At 40.9% G+C, this 19,127-nt stretch overlaps 1 protein-coding gene across 1 annotated transcript in view; it reads left to right on the forward strand.

The window, feature by feature from the left end:
- The window catches only part of ipo11 (importin 11), a 187,434-nt gene that overhangs the window by 90,243 nt on the left and 78,064 nt on the right, over nt 1–19,127 (forward strand). Inside the window, exons 17-22 of the mRNA XM_049578323.1 lie at nt 2,931–2,964; nt 3,374–3,414; nt 4,027–4,143; nt 9,084–9,197; nt 12,663–12,778; nt 14,287–14,363. Of these exons, the coding sequence (XP_049434280.1) occupies nt 2,931–2,964; nt 3,374–3,414; nt 4,027–4,143; nt 9,084–9,197; nt 12,663–12,778; nt 14,287–14,363 (499 nt within the window). The remainder of the gene's footprint in view (nt 1–2,930; nt 2,965–3,373; nt 3,415–4,026; nt 4,144–9,083; nt 9,198–12,662; nt 12,779–14,286; nt 14,364–19,127) is intronic.

The raw sequence follows: 19,127 nt of genomic DNA on the forward strand, positions 1-19,127 counted from the left end.
AACTGTGTGTCAGATCAACTTTAAGCAGTTTAATTTCTTGAATGCACGTTTTACAGCAGTCTTTGCCATCTTCATATTTGGACATAGGATAACTGTTATCTTATAAATGGTGGATAATTAAGCCAGTTTGTCACTTTAAATCCCTCTGATAGATTCACACTGACATACAGTAGGCTTACATTTCTCTCCGAATTAAATGGCAATTTTCTGCCATGCTGTTCTTGTTAGAGACAAGACGAAACTTTGTCTTGTTTAGACGTCATTGTCAAACCCATAGCCTGTTAAATGTTCAATCCAAAGAGTTACACAGATTTAAATATCATTATGTATGGATTATGCAAATAATTTCATGCATGTAAATGTGTTTTTAATGACTTCATTTCATACTGTGTTCCGTGGAAAAGTGTATGTGTCTTTACTTCTGGTGTGCGGATCTTACAACTGAGTCACTACAGGGGAAATCAATGATGTTGTTAGTCATTAGTAGTTATTAGATAGATATTAGTCATAAAAAGTATTAATGTCATAATGCATTTTAAAGCTGAGATCAGTAACTCGGCTGTTATCGTCCTCTGCAGCAGCGACAGGTTGTTCGTTAAAGATTTGGAAGATGTTTTTGTTTGAGGTGTTTTTAAAAGCTCGCTGCTCAAATCGGTCTCTGAATTTGATAAAAATGCACCAGCTAGTGAAGTGTGATACTACTGAGCTTACGCTTTGGTTTGATGCGCAAAAATATAAGCACGGTGCCAAATAAGTAACTTTAAGAAAGCTGACTTGCCTTTGAAGTGAACTGATTGGCATTAAAAGTGTGAAAAGCAGAGTGTGTGAAAAGAGAACTTTCAACCACTTAAATGGAGAGAGTTTGTGTGTTTTTGAGAGACCAAACCACAAATATGGATCTATTAAGGATTTATGAACTGGAAAATTAAATATTTAACAAACACATTTTCTTCCTTCAAATATATAATGTCTTCCAAACTAACGCAATTATAATCCATAGTCTAATAGATGTGAAAGTCTGCATGTAGAGAAAACAAGGTTTGATATCGTTTATTTTTCGAGCAGTGTTATTTACAGTAGAATGGATTGTGCTGTGCAGCTAATTGGGGAATAGTCTAAACAACAAATAGCTTTTTTTTATGCCAAGTTCTTTGTTCATTACATAAAGGAACAAATGAATGAATTGATGGAAAAAAAACCCACTACAGTTATTTATAGCTTATAAACTATAACAGAATACCCAAGAGACAGCTCTCAAACCTTTCTCTTATGTCTTTAGTCTTGTTGCAAGCAAAATAAACAAAAATAAGTGAACTTAAAACAACCATTGGATAGATCAGGTTATGGGTAACAAGACTTGGGAAATAAGGTAGTTGTGTTATGCTGGCTCCACACTTGAGGATAAATCAATAGATTTTGGGTCAGATCCCCTCCCAGCAATTGCATGGGTGTTTCTGATTAGAGGCTGGTCTGAACAGTTCATTTGTCTGGTGTTTACAGACCTAATTTTAACGTTACTGATTTGATCAGAGTCTCCCAGATTTCAAATCAGGAATATGAAATATATTTAACATTTCTGACTGAAATCCTGTGGTGTGAAAGAAATATTCATACGTGTTCCGTAACCGCTTATCCTGTTAGGGGTCGCGGGTGTGCTGGAGCCTATCCCAGCTGACATTGGGCGAGAGGCGGGTTAAACCCACACATTCACACCTGCGGGCAATTTAGAGTCACCAAATCTAACCTGCATGTCTTAAGACTGTGGGAGGAAGCCGAGAACATGCAAACTCCGCTCAGTAGGGCTCCCCTACCCCAGGGTTTGAACCTGGAAACATCTTGCTATGAGGCGACAATGCACTGTGCTGCCTGTGAAAGACAGTGAAGGAATATTTAGCAGAAACCTACAAATGCCTATGGAAGCGAGGCGACAGGGAAGAGTCACCAACACATTTAAGACTATTGATAACACTTTTTTCTTAGCTGTGACTATATCAGCATGTTTTTCCCTTCCACTTTTTTGTTTTTTAGTGCAAGGCAGTGCACACACAAGTGCAACAAGTTGGCAACAACAGTCCACCTTCATGTTAGTTTTGTCTGACATCACATCGGATCACGGGAGTCTCTGGAATTGCTGCTGAAATCATTTAATATAAACAACAATTATGTCGTCCTGTGCCTCGACTGAATCGTCTGGTGTGCTTTCTTGAGATAAAATATAACAAATACACCTGAAGGTATTTGGAGTAAAATTACATTACAAAGCTTTGCAAAGGCCTTCCATAGTTTGGATAGTGCTGATAAAGCCACACACGCACACACATACACACACTTGCCCTCATATATCCAACAATAGATGACTTCTGTACTTTAAATGCATAGTGAAATTGTTGAGAGCAAGGACCGGCTGTAATTGAGTTCCCAGTCCCTCGCCTTTTTCTTCACTCATTTACCTTCTTTAATCTTTCCTCCATCCGACGACTTTCTCCCTGGTGGACATTTCCACGTCCATCTCTGTGACACGGCTAGATTACACTGCTAGAGTCTATAACGGTGGAGGTGCTGCCTCCTTTTTATAACAATGGACAGCCTGTACTTAGCTAACTTGCTGCAGGTGCAGCTGGGGCACACTCCTTCAGTGTTCAGTTATTAAAAGCCTTTGCTATAGTGAGAACACCTTGTGGTCTTTCTGAGGCGGCCATTAAACGAAAATGTAATTATAGACAGAGTTTTGGCTGTATTGCTGCATGTGCTGCAATCTCCTGTTCGTGTATATGTGTGTCTACATTTCTTTTGTTCTTAGTTCACCACCAACTCATTCGTTTCCTCTCTCTGCAGCTTTGAGTAACAATCCAGATACACTGATAGAAGCCTAATTTCTCAAATGCTTTTTAAATGAACTGTATTTTAATTTAATCTTGTTTTTCTTACAGGTGCGGATTGAGACAGCTACAACCCTGAAGCTCAATATCCTTTCGGTTTCTTGATTATTTTTCAGGCTGTCATTTTTACAACAGATAATTTGATCATACTTTCCTTTTTTTTCCCCCCAAGATATTTTTTTGGGCATTTTTTTTTTTGCCTTTAATGGACAGGACAGTTAAGTGTGAAAGGGGGAGAGAGAGAGGGAGAGACATGTAGCAAAGGGCCACAGGCTGGACTCGAACCCGGGCCGCTGCGGCAACAGCCTTGTACACTGGGTGCTTGCTCTACCACTAAGCCACCGACACCCCTGATCATACTTTCCTTAGTATGTTTGCAGTGTGAGCTTAACTGTATCTGATGGCACATTATTAGTCCTTAGGTATGCTGAAGCAAATGTAGATGTTGCATACCTAACCTTAGCAGTTTGATTTCATCCTTAACTCATGACCACCTGTTGATGACTTCGAGTTCCGGACAGAGCAGTTCCTTCCAGTGAGTACATCTGTTTACTGTTTATGCTTTTGAATCAGTGATGAGTAGAATAGGAATTTCACAAAAATCAATAGGGGTGTCACGATGTTGTAGAAAATCAATTGAAATGAGTCTTAGTCTGAGTTAAGTCATTGACATCAAAAGCAGGATTGTGTGACTCTTTCCCGCCCACTTCCATGTGTTTGAAGGTAAAATAACAACACAGCGTCACTTGCAGCTGCACCTCTTCACACACCATGACCACTGCCAGAGTCAGGGATAGATAAAACATAACAATAAAAATAGAAAATGCTCCTGCTTCACTGAAGTCCATAGAGTGGCAGCGTTTTGGAAAAGGGTTATTACATTTTAAAGAAACTGATTAATATTGACTCTATAGCCATTGAATGGTACGGTTCAAAATATATGGTACTTTTATCACATTTGATACATTGAGGCTTATCTCTTTTAAAAATAATTGACAATTGAATCAAATTGTGACCTTTGAATCGAAAGTCAAATTAAATCAAGTATTTGGAAAACTGACACCCCTAATAATCAATGAATAAATAATTATTTTCAGCCCCGTACTTCCTCTTTTTCTAACTCTTAAATTCTTGTCTTTTTCTTTAGTACCTAGAGTCGATCTTCGGGCTGCTCTTCCAGCTATTGCAGCAGGTGACAGAGTGCGACACTAAAATGCAGGTGCTCCATGTCATCTCCTGTGTCATCGAGAGAGTGAACATCCAGGTGAGATTTAAGAAAAAAGAAGTGCTTAAAATTTAACCTTTCCTAGATTTTTTTTAACCATCATCAGTTGCAGTTGAGCGGCATCCTGTGGGGCTCAAAAATTAAGCCAACAAAGAAGTGCTGCAGTTCCTTGAATGGCCACTTGAGGCTAGTTCCAGAGGCGACTTAGTCCCCATGGACCCCCATGTTAAAATGCCCAGCTTTCCAGCAGAAATAAACATCCTTACAGCCTGGTACAAAAAACAATTTTGCCCTCTAAAGCTGCTTAGAGTGACAGGTTGTCTGCAAGGTGTCACCTCGGGCTCTCAGTCAGATCCACCCCTCGCTCCTCCACAGCTCCAGCCTCTTGTCCAAATATGGTCACTTCTGGCTCCGAACCAATTGGTGACTTCACAGTGACTATATCTAGTAATTTTATACAGTCTATGGTTGTAATTAAGAATGGCCAATATGACCTTAAAATACTATGACAATATTTCAGTATTTTTCCGTATTTTTTACAATTCTGATCTTCTTATGGTATGACAAAATACTGAAAAATATTTTATTCATTTCAAGAACATAGAAATTACATCAAAATAAGACAAAAGTTACTACATAGGCTAACTTCTTACCTCTTAAAACTTAAAAGACTGAGTTGTTTTTTCCACCTGCAACTGTGCGTTCTGCCATTTGTCCTCTACTCGTCCTGCTGTAACTTGCTCAGTGTTTACCATCTAACCACTAACTGCAGTCACTCTGCTAAAGGGTCTGAAAGTCAGGGCTGTTCATTAACATTCAGGGCTATAGTCTTTGACGCCCAGGCTGAAGGATGCCACTGATTCCCCACTGCTGGAGTCGCTCCCCTTTGTGGTACTTAACTCCACCATGGAGCCAGTAGCAATTTGCTTTCAGTAATGTCAGCTGTTGTTCTGCATATTAGTTTGACGTCATCATTACAACAAGACAGATTGTTGCCATTGTCAGAAAATGCTTCTTTTTTTTTTTTTTTTTTTTTTTTTTTTTTTTATCATATTAAGAATTAGACTGGTATTATGGCACACACCCAAGTCGCAGTATGTAAAGTAAAGTTTGAGTCAAACTCTGAAGTGATGATGAAGGAGCCCTTGTGTTGGACATCTGGGGAGATATATTTTGCAGCTGCTTTGTGAAGAATAGCACTGCACAAAATGTAGTTATTGATTTGTGCTCTGCAGGGGAAACGTGAAGCTATAAAAACATTATAACACAGAAACAAAACATCTGTCCCGCTGTACAAGCCCCAGACCACCGGGGTAGAGCAACCATCTGTCCTCAAAAGATAGCTAGACATTAATGATTTTTCACATCCCAGAACACTCGCACCATCAAAGCAACCGTGAGCCCCGATTCTTGACTCTTTGTAAATCACAAGGCCTAAGGCAGCCCTTGTTCTCATGTCTGCTCTCATTTACCACAGTGGTACAGTCTCCCTCCTGCCACTGCAGTGCTTTTGTGGCCATATGGATTTTATTTTTTTCTGAGCATCCAATAAGTCGCTCTAATCCACTTAAATGCCAACCCTTAAAAAATTGACCTTCCTCTTGACCCCCGCAGGCTTTTTTCAGATCTGGTTTAAGCACCTTCCCTTAAACGATCCCTTGACTTAAATCTTTCACAGAAATGGCTTTCATCCTTGTGAACTGTCAGTCTGGTTAAGTCTTCCCCAGTCGCTGGCCCTGGCTAAACTTCTAGAGTCAGTGGAAGTCCCATTAATATTCTCACTCCTCTCACAAGGGATTTCAAACCCACAAAGAGTGGCAGCAGCTGAGAAAACGAGGCAATGAAACCACGAGTGCAGCTCGTGTTGAAATGAACATGATGACAGATATGATGAGATTTAGCTCCTTTTTCTGCTGTCAGTCACAAAAGTCATCCCAGGCTGGTTTGTGGGGCTGTTTTTCCTCACTTTTATCTTTCTCCTCAAGGCTGTATGTCGTATTTCTTCTTTTTTTTTACTGTTCCATCTGCTCCCAGCCAATTCCTTATAAAGGTGTAATCGAGCAAAAAAATCCCAGTGTGGGGTCTGAAGCCAGGCCACATAGACGCTACAGGGAATACGAAGGGTTAGTACAAGTCAGCACAAGAAAATGGCAGAAAACTTTTTGAAGTCCGTAAATCAGTGCTATTCTGGGATGTCTTAGAGTTGGCTGGCTGCACAGCAACTGCACCTAAATTACACCGTGTGCCATCACATTTTCCAATTTCACACAGGGAGGAGAGTGATGACATCCACTTGGTGTCCGACCACCCAGATTTTTCAAGTGTGTAAAACAAAAGAACTTGATTTAAAAGAAAGAAAAGGGACGTTTAGGTAACATATAACTCAGGATAGAGAAAAGAATAATAGAAAAACATCCCCGTTTTGTTGGAGAAATAGATTGTTATAGAGGTTGCTGAAGTATGAAGCGTGGATTCAGATAAAATGAGTTGGTATAAGATCAAATGTGGACATGGGTGTCAAGTTTTTTCTATAAAGATGATGCGTAAGGCTGGTATGTTTCAGTTTGGTCCATATAGCCTTTATACTATTTTCTTATTTGTATTTTTTGTTGTGTTTTTATCTCGTTTCATGTCACTCAATCACTTTTTTCCTTTTCTTCTCGTCTCGAGTCGCTGTAACGAGTGAATTTCCCCGGTGTGGGATTAATAAAGTCTATCTTATCTTATCTTATCTTATCTTATCTTATCTTCAAAATGCATACTGAAGAATCAGAACATCATTATGTTGCCTTCCACACGAGCTCGGCTGTGATTGTTGTTGCCGTAGTTGCCACAAATTCACAAACACTCACATCATGTGTCAGCCAAATTGGCTTCCATGAGCACTTTTGCAGACTGTAGAGTGGAGGCATCAAGAGATCACCTCGGTGTTTTGATTTTTACCATTGCACTAATTAGAAGATATACTCTGTATTTTCAACATCCTGTCCAGTATTTTCTTTCCACCGCCGTTCCACTGAAGCATGTTTTGAGGCAGCTGATTTGGACTGATGAAGGCGAGATGGGGAAATGGATTGGGTCTGAATTCACTGGTGGGAAAACCAAAACATACATACATATTATTTTTCCTTATCTTTAAAGTTAGAGTAAAAGTTAGAGTTTTCTTTAAAACCCTTTCCTCACCGACATTAGCATGCATATGTGGGTTTTTAAATACAGGAGAACCTACTGAAAATAGGACTCCTTTCCTATTGTCAGTATAACTTTTTTTATTCTGGTGTGTCACATTCGATGTCACAGACGCATTAGAAAACAGGTTAGTAAACAGTAGAACGCAACATGGAGGTGACAGTGTTACAGTGGTTACTTCTTTTTCATATCTGTTTCAGTCTCTCTTTCAAACTTGTTGGCGACTAGTTTGGAATGATGTTTGAGCACTGCTTGGACAGAGACGGATGGAATTTGTGGCGGCCTGTCATTATCGTGCCGAAAAAGGGGCGAAAATTGGCGTGTCCACTCAGGTGTCATATTTCCATCACTGTTGATAGGAGCTGGAGCCAATAAATCCCCGTGACTTTAGAAGATTCATTTGTCTCGGGAGTGAATGCTGATTGTAATCTTTATTTCTAAAGACAAAAGCCAGATGTCAGTGGGGGGTTAGTGGGTTTGTTGTCCAGTGGGAAAGGGGCTTAAATGTGTTTAGGTTAGGGATGCACGATAACTGTACGTTCAGACCAGAAGCTTCCAAAGAAGCAAAGTCTGTCGTGGACGCCCAAGAAGCACGACTGTCAAAAATATTTTTGGCAGCTTTGGTCGCTCTAGTCGCTCATCACGTTAATCATTGAATGTTCGATCGTGATTGTCAATTTAAAGGAGCCGCAAAGCAGATTACTTGCTTGAAAGCAGCGTAGTTGCTGCTTGCTGTTGTCCAGTCAAAAAGCTCAGAGTTGGCCTACAGAAAGTTATGTTTGGTCATTGAAAACAGAAAACGTATGTCATCTCATTCAAACCAAGCAAGGAAGACTTGTATGCTACGTCACAACATTAGCCTGTAATTCTCTCCTCTATTACTGACATTACACACTTTAAAACTCACCAGACCAACCAGCTACCTCCACGACGTGGTCCCAAGCCTCATTCTTTTTATTTTGGTCTCCGTAACTGAACAGCGACACATTATAATAGACTGAGTGGGCGCGAACGCAAGTCATAAACTTCTCGGTATCCATTGTCGGAACAAGTGTGCTGTAGGAACCAAAGTTACATGGCTTGTTCTCGGGGACCCGCTTCATCGAAGCATGTCAGTATTCCAATTGGTTGCAGCCGAACCGCGTCAGAGGTCATTACCATAAAGTTAAATGAATTTTAACTCCTTTCGGACCCGTTCTGGTCGCTTTGGTCACCCAAGACGCGCGGCTGATGACCAGGTCGCCCAAGTCGCTGGGTTCTCATTGAAAATGAATGACTTCCGTCGTTTTGGAAGCTCTGGTTGCTTTTGGTGTGTACGTACAGTAATATTGGCACGTCATTGGTATCGGCCAAAAATGGTTTTAAAATGAACTATCAGGATCGGCCAACGTGCTTTTTCTTATTTTACCCAATGAATGAATATTACATACACTGAAAAGTATTTGTATTGTTTTTAATTCCTCTGTCTGCTGGTGGGCCATCACAAGAAGAGTATGCATGCATAATATGATGTTTATTCCACTACAGACTAGACTTGATCACTAAAATTTGGTGGGGAAAAATGTGGATCTATCGATATCGGTATTGGCTGTCGGTCAGATGAGTCGTTACTTATCGGATATCGGCAAAAAATCCACTATCATGCATCCCTGGTTTAGGTATCTGATGGATATACAAACTACTTTGCTGAGACAGTAAATGAACACCATTGTCTGCTTTTGTTGAAGATGTTGGTTGAATGTCACACTCTAATGTTTCTGTTTCTTATTTTTCTGCTCCCTCTGCTTCAGATCCGGCCATATGTCGGCTGTCTGGTTCAGTACCTGCCCCTGCTCTGGAAGCAGTCTGAAGAACACAACATGCTTCGATGTGCCATACTTACCACACTCATCCACCTGGTGCAGGTATGGTGCCTCCCCGTCTTCCAGTGTTTCCAATCATTTTAAAAAAGGCACACGTGTACTCAGCAATCACGCACTGAGACCTCTTTGTCAGCCAAGCACATTTGTATTATGTTTTATGCACCACCTGCAGGCAAGGAGCGCTACAGCTGCAGTTTTTCCTCATATTTAACAGCTGTTTTCTTCTGTGTGTGAGCGTGTATTTCACACTTACAACCTGTGCCACCTTTTGGCTAAAATAAAAATAATGAATTATTGTGTCACAATAAACTCCAGGAAATGTCAGCGACCAAAATAGAAATACCATTCAGGTAGTGGCTGTGAAACACCAGACATGTTGATTAGAAGGGAAATAAATGTAAACCTAATTTACAAGTGTGTCATCTGTGAAGAGGGCGCAGTGTCAGGCTGCACACAACAGCAACCCAAGCCTAGATGTTTGTTTGTTCCAGTCTTTTCATACAGTTGCTGTCAGTTAGAAATTTACTGCTGCCTTGCCAATCTCACTACTCACATGATTTTGATTCACAGCACACATTTGGCTGGCTCACCTTGGCTTTGCCGCGAGCCAGCTCTCATCTCTCCCAGGATCACAAGAAAGTAGCCCATTAACAAAACTATTAGATTAAATAAAACCGCAACAAAAAGCTTTTGCTGGGAATAAAACTGAGCTTTAACTTAACTAATGGTTCCGTGGGTTAGATAGGTTGAAGTACATTATGTTTATCGTTTATTGTGAGTGTGACAGGTGCTAGTGTTCAGACATTCTGGCAGTAATTGAGGTTTTACTTGTCTGCCCACATGTTGCTGAGGCTGATTTCCAAAATGTCTGTTCTGTAGACCTGAGTGAGATGCATTTCCCCAAACGGTTGGGTTACTGTGACACCAATTTTTATTTTTATGTTATTTATTTATTTTTTTTTTACCTTGCCCTCACCTGCCAGGATTTGTTTACACTAGCTGGATAAGACAACTCGGAGAGAGGCTGTGTCTGTTTCTCCGGCTTTGCTTTTCATCGATTTACATGCTCTCACAGTTACATATGGTTCAAACCACTCAGCCGCTTGTTTTCTTTGCTTTTTAGCAAGGTGTAAGGTGCAATGCGAAGATTCAGTTGTGTTTGTGAGCCAATGTGTACAATATTTTTTGTTATCATTCCCCTCAGTATCAGTCAGGTTTATCACAAACTGAAGTTAAGAGCAAAATAGCCTGAGACAGAAGCTCCATTCCCCAAAGCATTAAAGCAGCGTGTCTCAGCCTGCAGAAAGATTTGGACCCCCATGAGGCGGCCGCTGCATTACTTCACAGTGGGAGATGAAACGCTCCGTGATAGAGACACACTCCCTTTGAAAGAGTAATACAAGTACACATCTGGCAAACTGTGGGAGGCACTGAAAGTCCACAGTTGAAGGGACATGAATTAGCAAATCGTGGAACCACATACTGATGTAGATTTTATTATACATCCAATATATAATGTTGACATTAAAACAAATGTATGGTTGAAGTTCTGGAGTTCATCTTGGTTCAAAAAGGCACAAAGAAAGTTATCTCAAGTTGGTTAAGAAATTAAGAGGCACTGTTTGTTCTATACAAAGTGACAGGAGAAAAAAAATGATTCAGCATAGTATTGCGATATTTTGCGTGGCAATATTGTTTTGATTGACGCAAAGTATTGATTTTTTTACATTATATAAATTATTAAATTGCAAATATGATGAAACTTTTGGTAGCTTGCAAAAAACTATTTCTTTTTCGGTCTGCCAGATACATTTTATTTCAATAAAAGTAACTGAAGTGAGATGAACAAACATGAACAAACATTATCCTGTTGGGGGTCGCGGTTGCCTGGAGCCTATCCCAGCTGACATTGGGCGAGAGGCAGGATCAGATTGATGGATTAGAAGAGCAGCTGCTGCAGAGATGAGTTAAAGCAAACTCTGTTGCTGCCATTACACAGGTCCAGCATTGGACTGCGGGCACGATTTTCCATGGGAACGCAGCCGGTTTCATCTAAAGTAGGTTAGAAAACTATAGACTACACTACAATAAGAGTGCTGTTAATGAACGATTTCATTCTTGGCGCTCTCTTCCTCCGTCTGTGCCAGTATGGTCTGCTGAGAGAGAGTGTTGGTATGGATAACCGTAACGGTAGCCTAAATATATATATATTACAACAGCACTCTGAATGAACGGTCCAGCTTCAAAAATAGAAAATCAATATGTGGCGGCAAATGCTGATTCTGTGGTGGTGTGCTGCAAATACATAAATGCGTGGGAAACCCTGCATTTAAGTGATCATATAGAGTGTCTTTTTAACATATCTGTTAAATGTAGAGACAGTAAAGCAAAGACATTATGGCGGTTAAATGCGACTTAATATCCGTACCTTCTGTTCATCTGCCTGTTTTTCAAGCTATTTTGCTGAGTGACGCTTGAGATAATCTGTTTAAACAGTGTAGGGAATACTGGATGTAGCTAAATGGATAAAGACTTTGTGCTTGCATTAATTAAATTCACCAACAGGGGTGGAGCTCACTGACATGCATCAGAGAGGGAGCAGCTGTATAGGCAGAGACGAAATGCCTACATGGAGAAATATACTGTACATCCAAGTACTGTATGATCCTAGAGTATTACTGAGAGACTTCTAATAATCCGATAGGGCTGAGTCGATAATAAGGTGTGGTGGAGATGAAGAGACAGATTATGAACAGTATGGCTTCAGCCTCACTGTAAGAAACCAATGTTGAGATTGTTTGGTTTTAAGTGTCCAACTGTGTTCTCAGTGGCACTGTCCTTGACCGCTGTCCTCTGTGAGCTAAAAGCCATGTGGTGCTGTAGAGGTCAAGATGACACTGCACTGCTGCTCTTTCCCCATCCTCATCTTACATTATAGCTACATACTTAAAACTTGTGTGTTCATGTGGAACAAATGGGTTTTTCGCATTACACTTTAAAGAGCAGTTCTGACCAAAGGAAAATTCCATCATCTCCTTCTCACTCCCATGTCACCTGAAAAGTCATTAAAATGTGCATGACCACTGAACTGACCTTGAATTAGATTCAACCAATTGAAGTAAATGGGTTCATGCTGTTTTAAAAGAGCCATAAACTGGACATAAAGATCCCCTAACAACTCCTGCACCGTAAGGCATGTATATTGCAGCGAAACGAAAGTGGGAACAGCAGCCTTCACTGCTTGATACATCTTACATATAAGAAGAAGTGGTGTAGCATGGGCACAGTGTGCTCTGGCAAGGTGTACGTTGCCAGGAAGGGGTGAGTCAGAGCAGCAGTATGTTGAACCTTTCTATAAGTCTGTCGCTCTCCTCTCTGCTCAGATGGTCTACAAGGAACATCCATTAAGCTAAAGCACATAAAGTGCAGTGCTTGAAGCCCTCTGTCTGCATTCTTTGTCAGGTGTTCCTAATTTGGCATCGACTTCCTGTATCTGTGTTTTCACAGGGCCTGGGGGCAGAGTGTAAGAACCTCTACCCTTTCCTTCTTCCTGTCATCCAGCTGAGCACCGACGTTTCCCAGCCGCCACATGTGTATTTGCTGGAGGACGGACTGGAGCTTTGGTACGGACACACACATCCCACATGCAGATACACTATGCATTTTAAGTCCCAGTGGTCTCACTCGCACGTCAGACTGCATTCACGCACACACGACACGTTCATACTATGACTGTAGTTGTCTGGTTTTCCTTTTTCGTCTGTCGCTGAATTCACTCAAGCCCTTTAGGTGACATTAGTCACCAGCCTAGTTTACTGACTCACATTTTGTACATATATGGGAACCAAATCCAAACACTTTGTCGATAAATAGTTATAAATGGGCTCGCCGTGACATCTTGTTATTGCTCACATTTTCACGGAGAACCACTCTAGATGGGCGACGAAGCTGTCGATAATTCAAGTGCATCACAATCATGTTATTGTTTCGGGCATGTGCTGTTTTTTTAAGCTATCTCAAGAATCTGCTGCGAGACAGTACGCTCACTTTGTAAAGTTTGGTTCAGTAGAAGAGAATTTGCAGGGTTACCTTTTTATTCCTCTCCTGTCATCCCTGCTTAATCAGTTTTTTTCCTGTCTGTGGAGAGCGTCGGTGTTCAGCATGCTGCGTGTGCTTGTGGCACAAAGCCACAGTCTTATGTCTCTGTCTTGTCTTTTATTCTGCCTGATAAACAGCCGTGCCCTAAATATTTGTTTGCTTTGTTTACAAAGTCAATGTCATTTTCTTTTGCTTTTATCTTTTATCAGCTGATTTGCCTCTCTCTCTCTCTCTGTGGCCCTCTCGGTATCTGTCTATCTTGTTTTTTTTTTCCCTATTAGTCTGTGGAACATGCATCAAATCAGTCATTCATGTCTCTTCTTGGGTTGTAGGTGAAATTCACAAGCCTTTATTTGAGGTGTTTTGATCACTGAGTGTTTCCTGGTTGCATCGACATCTCAGAAAGGTTTTCCAGTTTTGCGAACATACATTTAATGTAGCTTAGAGCATGTCAGTAGGATTTACTGAAATATTTACTTTGACAATCCACTGCCATACAGTATTAGGAGAGACGTCAGGTGAATTCATGTCATAAGATGTTAATGTAGATGTACAGTTTTCCATGAGGCAGTCTGAACTTATCTACAGACCGAGCTTATTCTCTGTTATCAGTACATATGCTTTATGACTGGTTATTTTGTATGTAAAATGCTTTGGAAACAAATGTGTATGCCAATCATCAGATTTATGTGACATGTTTCTTTTTGCCAGATTTTTCTTTACACTGAGCAACCCACTAACATTACTCTCCTTTGCCGCATCCTTTTTCCTTTTCCCTTTTACACCCACTTCACCATGCATTATATATTTTTTCCACCATTTTGATGCCCATGTTCCCTTCTCCTTCCCGTCTCTGTAATTTGCCCCGCTGTATTTCTCTGCCCATTTTCTTTTGCCACCTCTAATCTATATCTTCGCTGCTCCGTTCTCACAACTTCCCCTATTTTCTTTTTTATTCTCTCCTTCCCTTCTCTTTCCTCCTCTCTTTTTTCCTTCTGCCTGCTCTCTTTCATCCCTCCCTCTCATCATGCAGGTTGGTGACTTTGGAGAACAGCCCAGCCATCACCCCGGAGCTGCTCAGAATTTTCCAGAACATGTCAGCTTTGCTGGGTGAGTTCACATGAGATTTCTTTGTTTGCTTGTGTGCGTGTGTGTGTGTGTGTGTGTGTGTGTGTGTGTATGCTTCCACTTCTGTGTATGGACTGTTTGCAAATGAGTTTGCACACAGACCCCCCCCCTCCAAACTTCATGGTGTTTTGTATTAACATATAAATTGAATTAGTGGTAGGAAAGGATTATAGTACATTGCACGGCACCTGGATTCTTGCAATATCATGAGAATCATGGAACACAAGATTATATGAAAAAATACATCTTGCCAGGCTTCAAATAATGCGTTATTGTTGTTCGAACCAATCAGGGAGCGTCCTTTTAGGAGCTACTGGCAGCTATGGGTGTGGTTAAGGTGTGTGTGACAACACAGAGAGGTGACTGTTGTTTCAAAAACAACGATGGGGACTCCTACAGAGGTTACCATAGATGTAATTGTTATAAACACATGTGGAGGCCTGGGGACAAGACTATGGTATCTTAAGTTTGTAGTCCGAAGAGTTTTGACCAGTCACATCTGAATGGCAAGTAAATTACCCTGTGGCAAGGCGAAATGCATTGGCCAAATTGCAAACTCAGACCCCATGGGCTATTGTCTGAAGACTTGTTAGCTTTATGTTAACTTAAAAAAAAAAAAAAGATTAATTACATTCATATGAAAATATCTGTTTATGAGGGTTAGCTGAAATGACTAGCGCACAGAAGAGGAAGTCCTCGAATATCTGCCGGCTACTCTGGCTCAACCCGAAGTATTGGCCCTCATCCCCAGAGGCTCACGTCGTCAGACAGATAGCCGATGGGGTCCAAGATTGACGTAGGTGCTGCATTAGCGTCAGTAATATCATAACTGGAGAGTTATTTTAGAGTTCTTTATTGAATGAAAAGCAACGAATGGCAGTGAAGTCCCTCATTTGAAAAAACAAAAAACAAAATGTTTTTGCTTTTTGGTGACAGCAACAGTGATAGACAGATGGTTCCTCCAGTGCCGTGCCAAGTATTTTTTGAAAGTGCCTGCCCTTCTTCCAAACAGTTTCCAATAATATCTTCTTTGATAATCCTGTGTAACAAACCATCTGGCTCGTCAGGTTATGGAAAAGAAGGTATCACAGTAACATCAAGAATCATGCTACTATGTCGAGTTTTCGAAAAATTGATTAGCATTAGGTCAAATTATGCCTTTCTTGTGAAAGGGTTGTGTGTGTGTGTGGTTCAGAGCAACACAGAAAGCATTTCACATCAAAACAGCCTGTGAGGTGAAGACAAAAACCTGCACGATCCGATAGAATGAACCAGCATTATGTGATCAAATACTTTTAAACTGCAGAGAAGGCGAGAGAATGAGGACAGAAAGTTGATGCAGTCCATGGACATGGATGTAATTTTCATAGTTTTATCACTTCTGGATATTGTAGCTTACAAAGATCACAGTTGTGGCTTTGCAGGAGCCTCAAGGCATCAGGGCGACCACTGTGGGTCTGTAGGCAGCTGTGAGTGGTGGCAGATTGAATGGAACTGGCTGGATGATTTATCACAGGCCTGGAGCAATCGGGACACCTCACTTGCTGCCGTGTGTAGAGGTGTGCGTGTGGGGTGTGTGTGTGTGTGTGTGTGTGTGTGTGTGTGTGTGTGTGTGTGTGGCCTTCAGTGTGATGAGGAAAAATATTGATTTGGTGCCTCTGCTCATACCGAGTGAGTCAGACTAATATGAACACTAGTGTAGCCTGATTGGCTTACTGGAGCATTTGATCACTTATTGTGCGGATAGGGAATCTATGAGCCACAGAAGAGCAAGGGACTCAGGAAGACCGTCACGGATGGATGAAACGGACGGGGGAAGGATTTAAAGAGATTGGAGGGAAGGGGGAATATTGGTGAAAACATAACAAGCAGGTGGTGGATGAAAATGAATGATTTAAGAAGTCATGACAGGAAAATTAATGAAGAAGAAGAAGTGACATAAAAAAGGTTACACAGTGGAGGTGTGCTCTGAGGAGCTTGGACATGGATGGATGGAAAGATAAGAGAGGCCATTTTTACTCTTATCTAGTGCTGAACAGAAAAGTTAAACCCAGGCAATGAACAGGAAAGATGTTCTTTTTTTACAAAGCAGCACAACAAGTCATGTTACACTTTAGACCAATTACAGGTAATTATACAGAGGGGGCTGGAAGGTGGCTAAACAACAGCTGCAGCCAAAAAGCCTTTCCATAAAAAAAACAACTTTGCTTTTTTACTCAACTTAAGGCACTAGTGTGGAGCCCATGCACAGCGTCCCTGTTAGGAATGGGCTGATTGCTCGGCTTGTGGTATTGTTGCTCGCAGCTCCCCTGAGAACCTCTTATACAAACAACTTCATACTCCACAAGCGCTTCCCTGGTTCCTGAGTGGGTTTAAGCTGCATCTTATATTTCATACCTTCCTGACATTTCATCAGGGTATACAGTATATGATGAAATTTGTGGGAAAACAACAAACAACCGGTGTAACATCTCGCCATAGAGATGTCCCTATCAAGCTTTTTGCCCCCACATCCCAATCTGAGATATTTAATATTGAGCTGCTGCTATGGAGTCTCAAGCCTATACTTCTATTTTCCTAGATAATTCAGCTACACAGTGTGCTCGTCATGTACTTTAAAGTTATTAAAATCAATCTAATGTGTCGCCTGAATTTTACAATGGAATAGCTTTGCAGTGCATTGCAAAAAAAATCCTGCACCCAAGCTTGTCCTTCATTTTTAAAATGTATTATTCATGTATTTACAACATAAAATATAAATAACAAACCCTCTCTTTAATCTTTTTGGCCTTGTCACACTCTAAAGAGAACGTCTCTATCCCTTTAAGAGAGTAGCCTATTTTAATGTTGCTCCGATGCAGCCTTGCCTGAGGTAGCCCACCTGAATGAACTGTACTTTGTCAAGTTTTTATTTTTGTCATCTGTACATCTTTTGCGATAATAATGTAATATTCTCATTGGCTTTTTACTCACAGGGCTTTTGTTGCACTCGTAGTACTGTGGTGAGTGTGTTTGTCATAAGCACTGCACCACTGTCTGTCTCTCTCCTAAGCAAGATAGTGAAACACCATGCACCATAGATGACATTAAAATGCAAGAGACTGTCATGCCTCGGCCACACTGCCTGCGTGAGCAGAGCGTGTGCGTTGAGTAACCTTTTGGTTAATTTTTTTCCAGTGCCCATGTAAAAAGGTTAGAGCAGCCACATTTCCCGCATGGGCAGCGCTGCTCAGTTGCAGAACTTCTCGACATTCAGAGTCCCGTCTCTTCTTTCTGCATGCATGGTTTTCAGCTAAAAAAAAAAAAAAAAAGAAAGAAAATGGTCTTTTGATAACAGTGTTGACACTGTAAAACTTTTCACTACTGTTTCAATGTCTCTATCAAACACAGACATAAAAAAAATTAACTCAGTACTTCTTGTTTCCATTTCAAAATAAAAACCTTCTGACAATGTTTCTGTCAACAGAACCCCTTCATTTGTTATCACAAGGCTTTTTATTGTGAAATATTCGTACAAGTGTGCTGTTGATAATGCAATGGCTTTCACGGCTCAGTACTGGCTTTTAATTGTGGAGACACAGTGCCCATAGCGGCAGGTAGCTTTGCAGATGCATCGCAGCAGTACCACTGTCCGTGTGATGCCAGTCATGTATGAGCTGCATCAGTTCAATGTGCTAACCGTCAAGTGCTGCTCATGCAGGTACTGCACACTGAGCTGAGATGAAATGAGTGCTCATAACTTTGGTAAATAATAAATAAAGAGTATCATACTGTTTTTTTTCTGTTGTTTATGGTGTGTAGGGTTTTTTTGTAGGGTTTTGTGGCAGGCAGAGCTCAGACTCTGTTTCTACACACACGGGAGCCGTATTGGCACACACACCTATCTCACCCTCACCCCTGTGCAGTAAACTCGCTAAGTTTTACGAGGTCTTTTAGCTCTTTTATCCTTATAATCCGTCAAAATGTCAGAAGAGGAACTATTTTTACACCTGTTTTCCTTATCAAACAGAAGAATTAAATCGTATACCTCCTGAATTCAAGATTAGCCTAAGTGCCTTGTTAAGTTGTTGTAGAACAGACTTCATTCAAAGTCGCCTTTAAAAAGAAAAAATCACTAAAACCGTTGGTTAGTCCACTGTGTCACTGCCCCAACATTCAACAACTCTGGATTGGTCAAAATAAACCTTTATTTGCTGAGTTAGATGTAAAAAAGTACCTGATTCTACAATAGAGACTGACCCCTGGTGGCTTGCGCTGTGCACTACAGTACATCGCCTCAATACAGCATTTCCATATCAGTTTATAGAAAGACGAGCATCTGCATTTTTGCTGGTTTTGAAAATCATGCTGTTGAGATTTCGAAATACCCTGATATATCGTGATACTGCTTGAGCCTAGTCCTGAGCAATACACCTGCTATGACTTAGTAGTGTCCCCTAGCAATGCTGGAGTGTACATGTTTTCCCTCACAGACGTCTGACAGTGGGACTGAGAGCGCGTCAGTGCTCATTGCCTCAACATGATTGATGCACATCTGTCAGGTATTTAGCGCAGACTGATCAGCTCCTATATTACTGCTGTATGTGGCTTTAAGGATGAATTAAAGGAGGGGAGAGGGAATGTAAAAGTGGAAAGAGGTTTTAAAGAGCAAATGGATGGTTGGAGCAGGGAAATGAAAGGAGGTAGTATGTTGACAGATGGAGGTGGAGGCACAGAATCCAGGAAGGAATGATGTATCGAAAAGAT

This window comes from Epinephelus fuscoguttatus, linkage group LG6 (assembly GCF_011397635.1).
Source record: "Epinephelus fuscoguttatus linkage group LG6, E.fuscoguttatus.final_Chr_v1".
Classification (NCBI taxonomy): Eukaryota; Metazoa; Chordata; class Actinopteri; order Perciformes; family Serranidae; genus Epinephelus; species Epinephelus fuscoguttatus.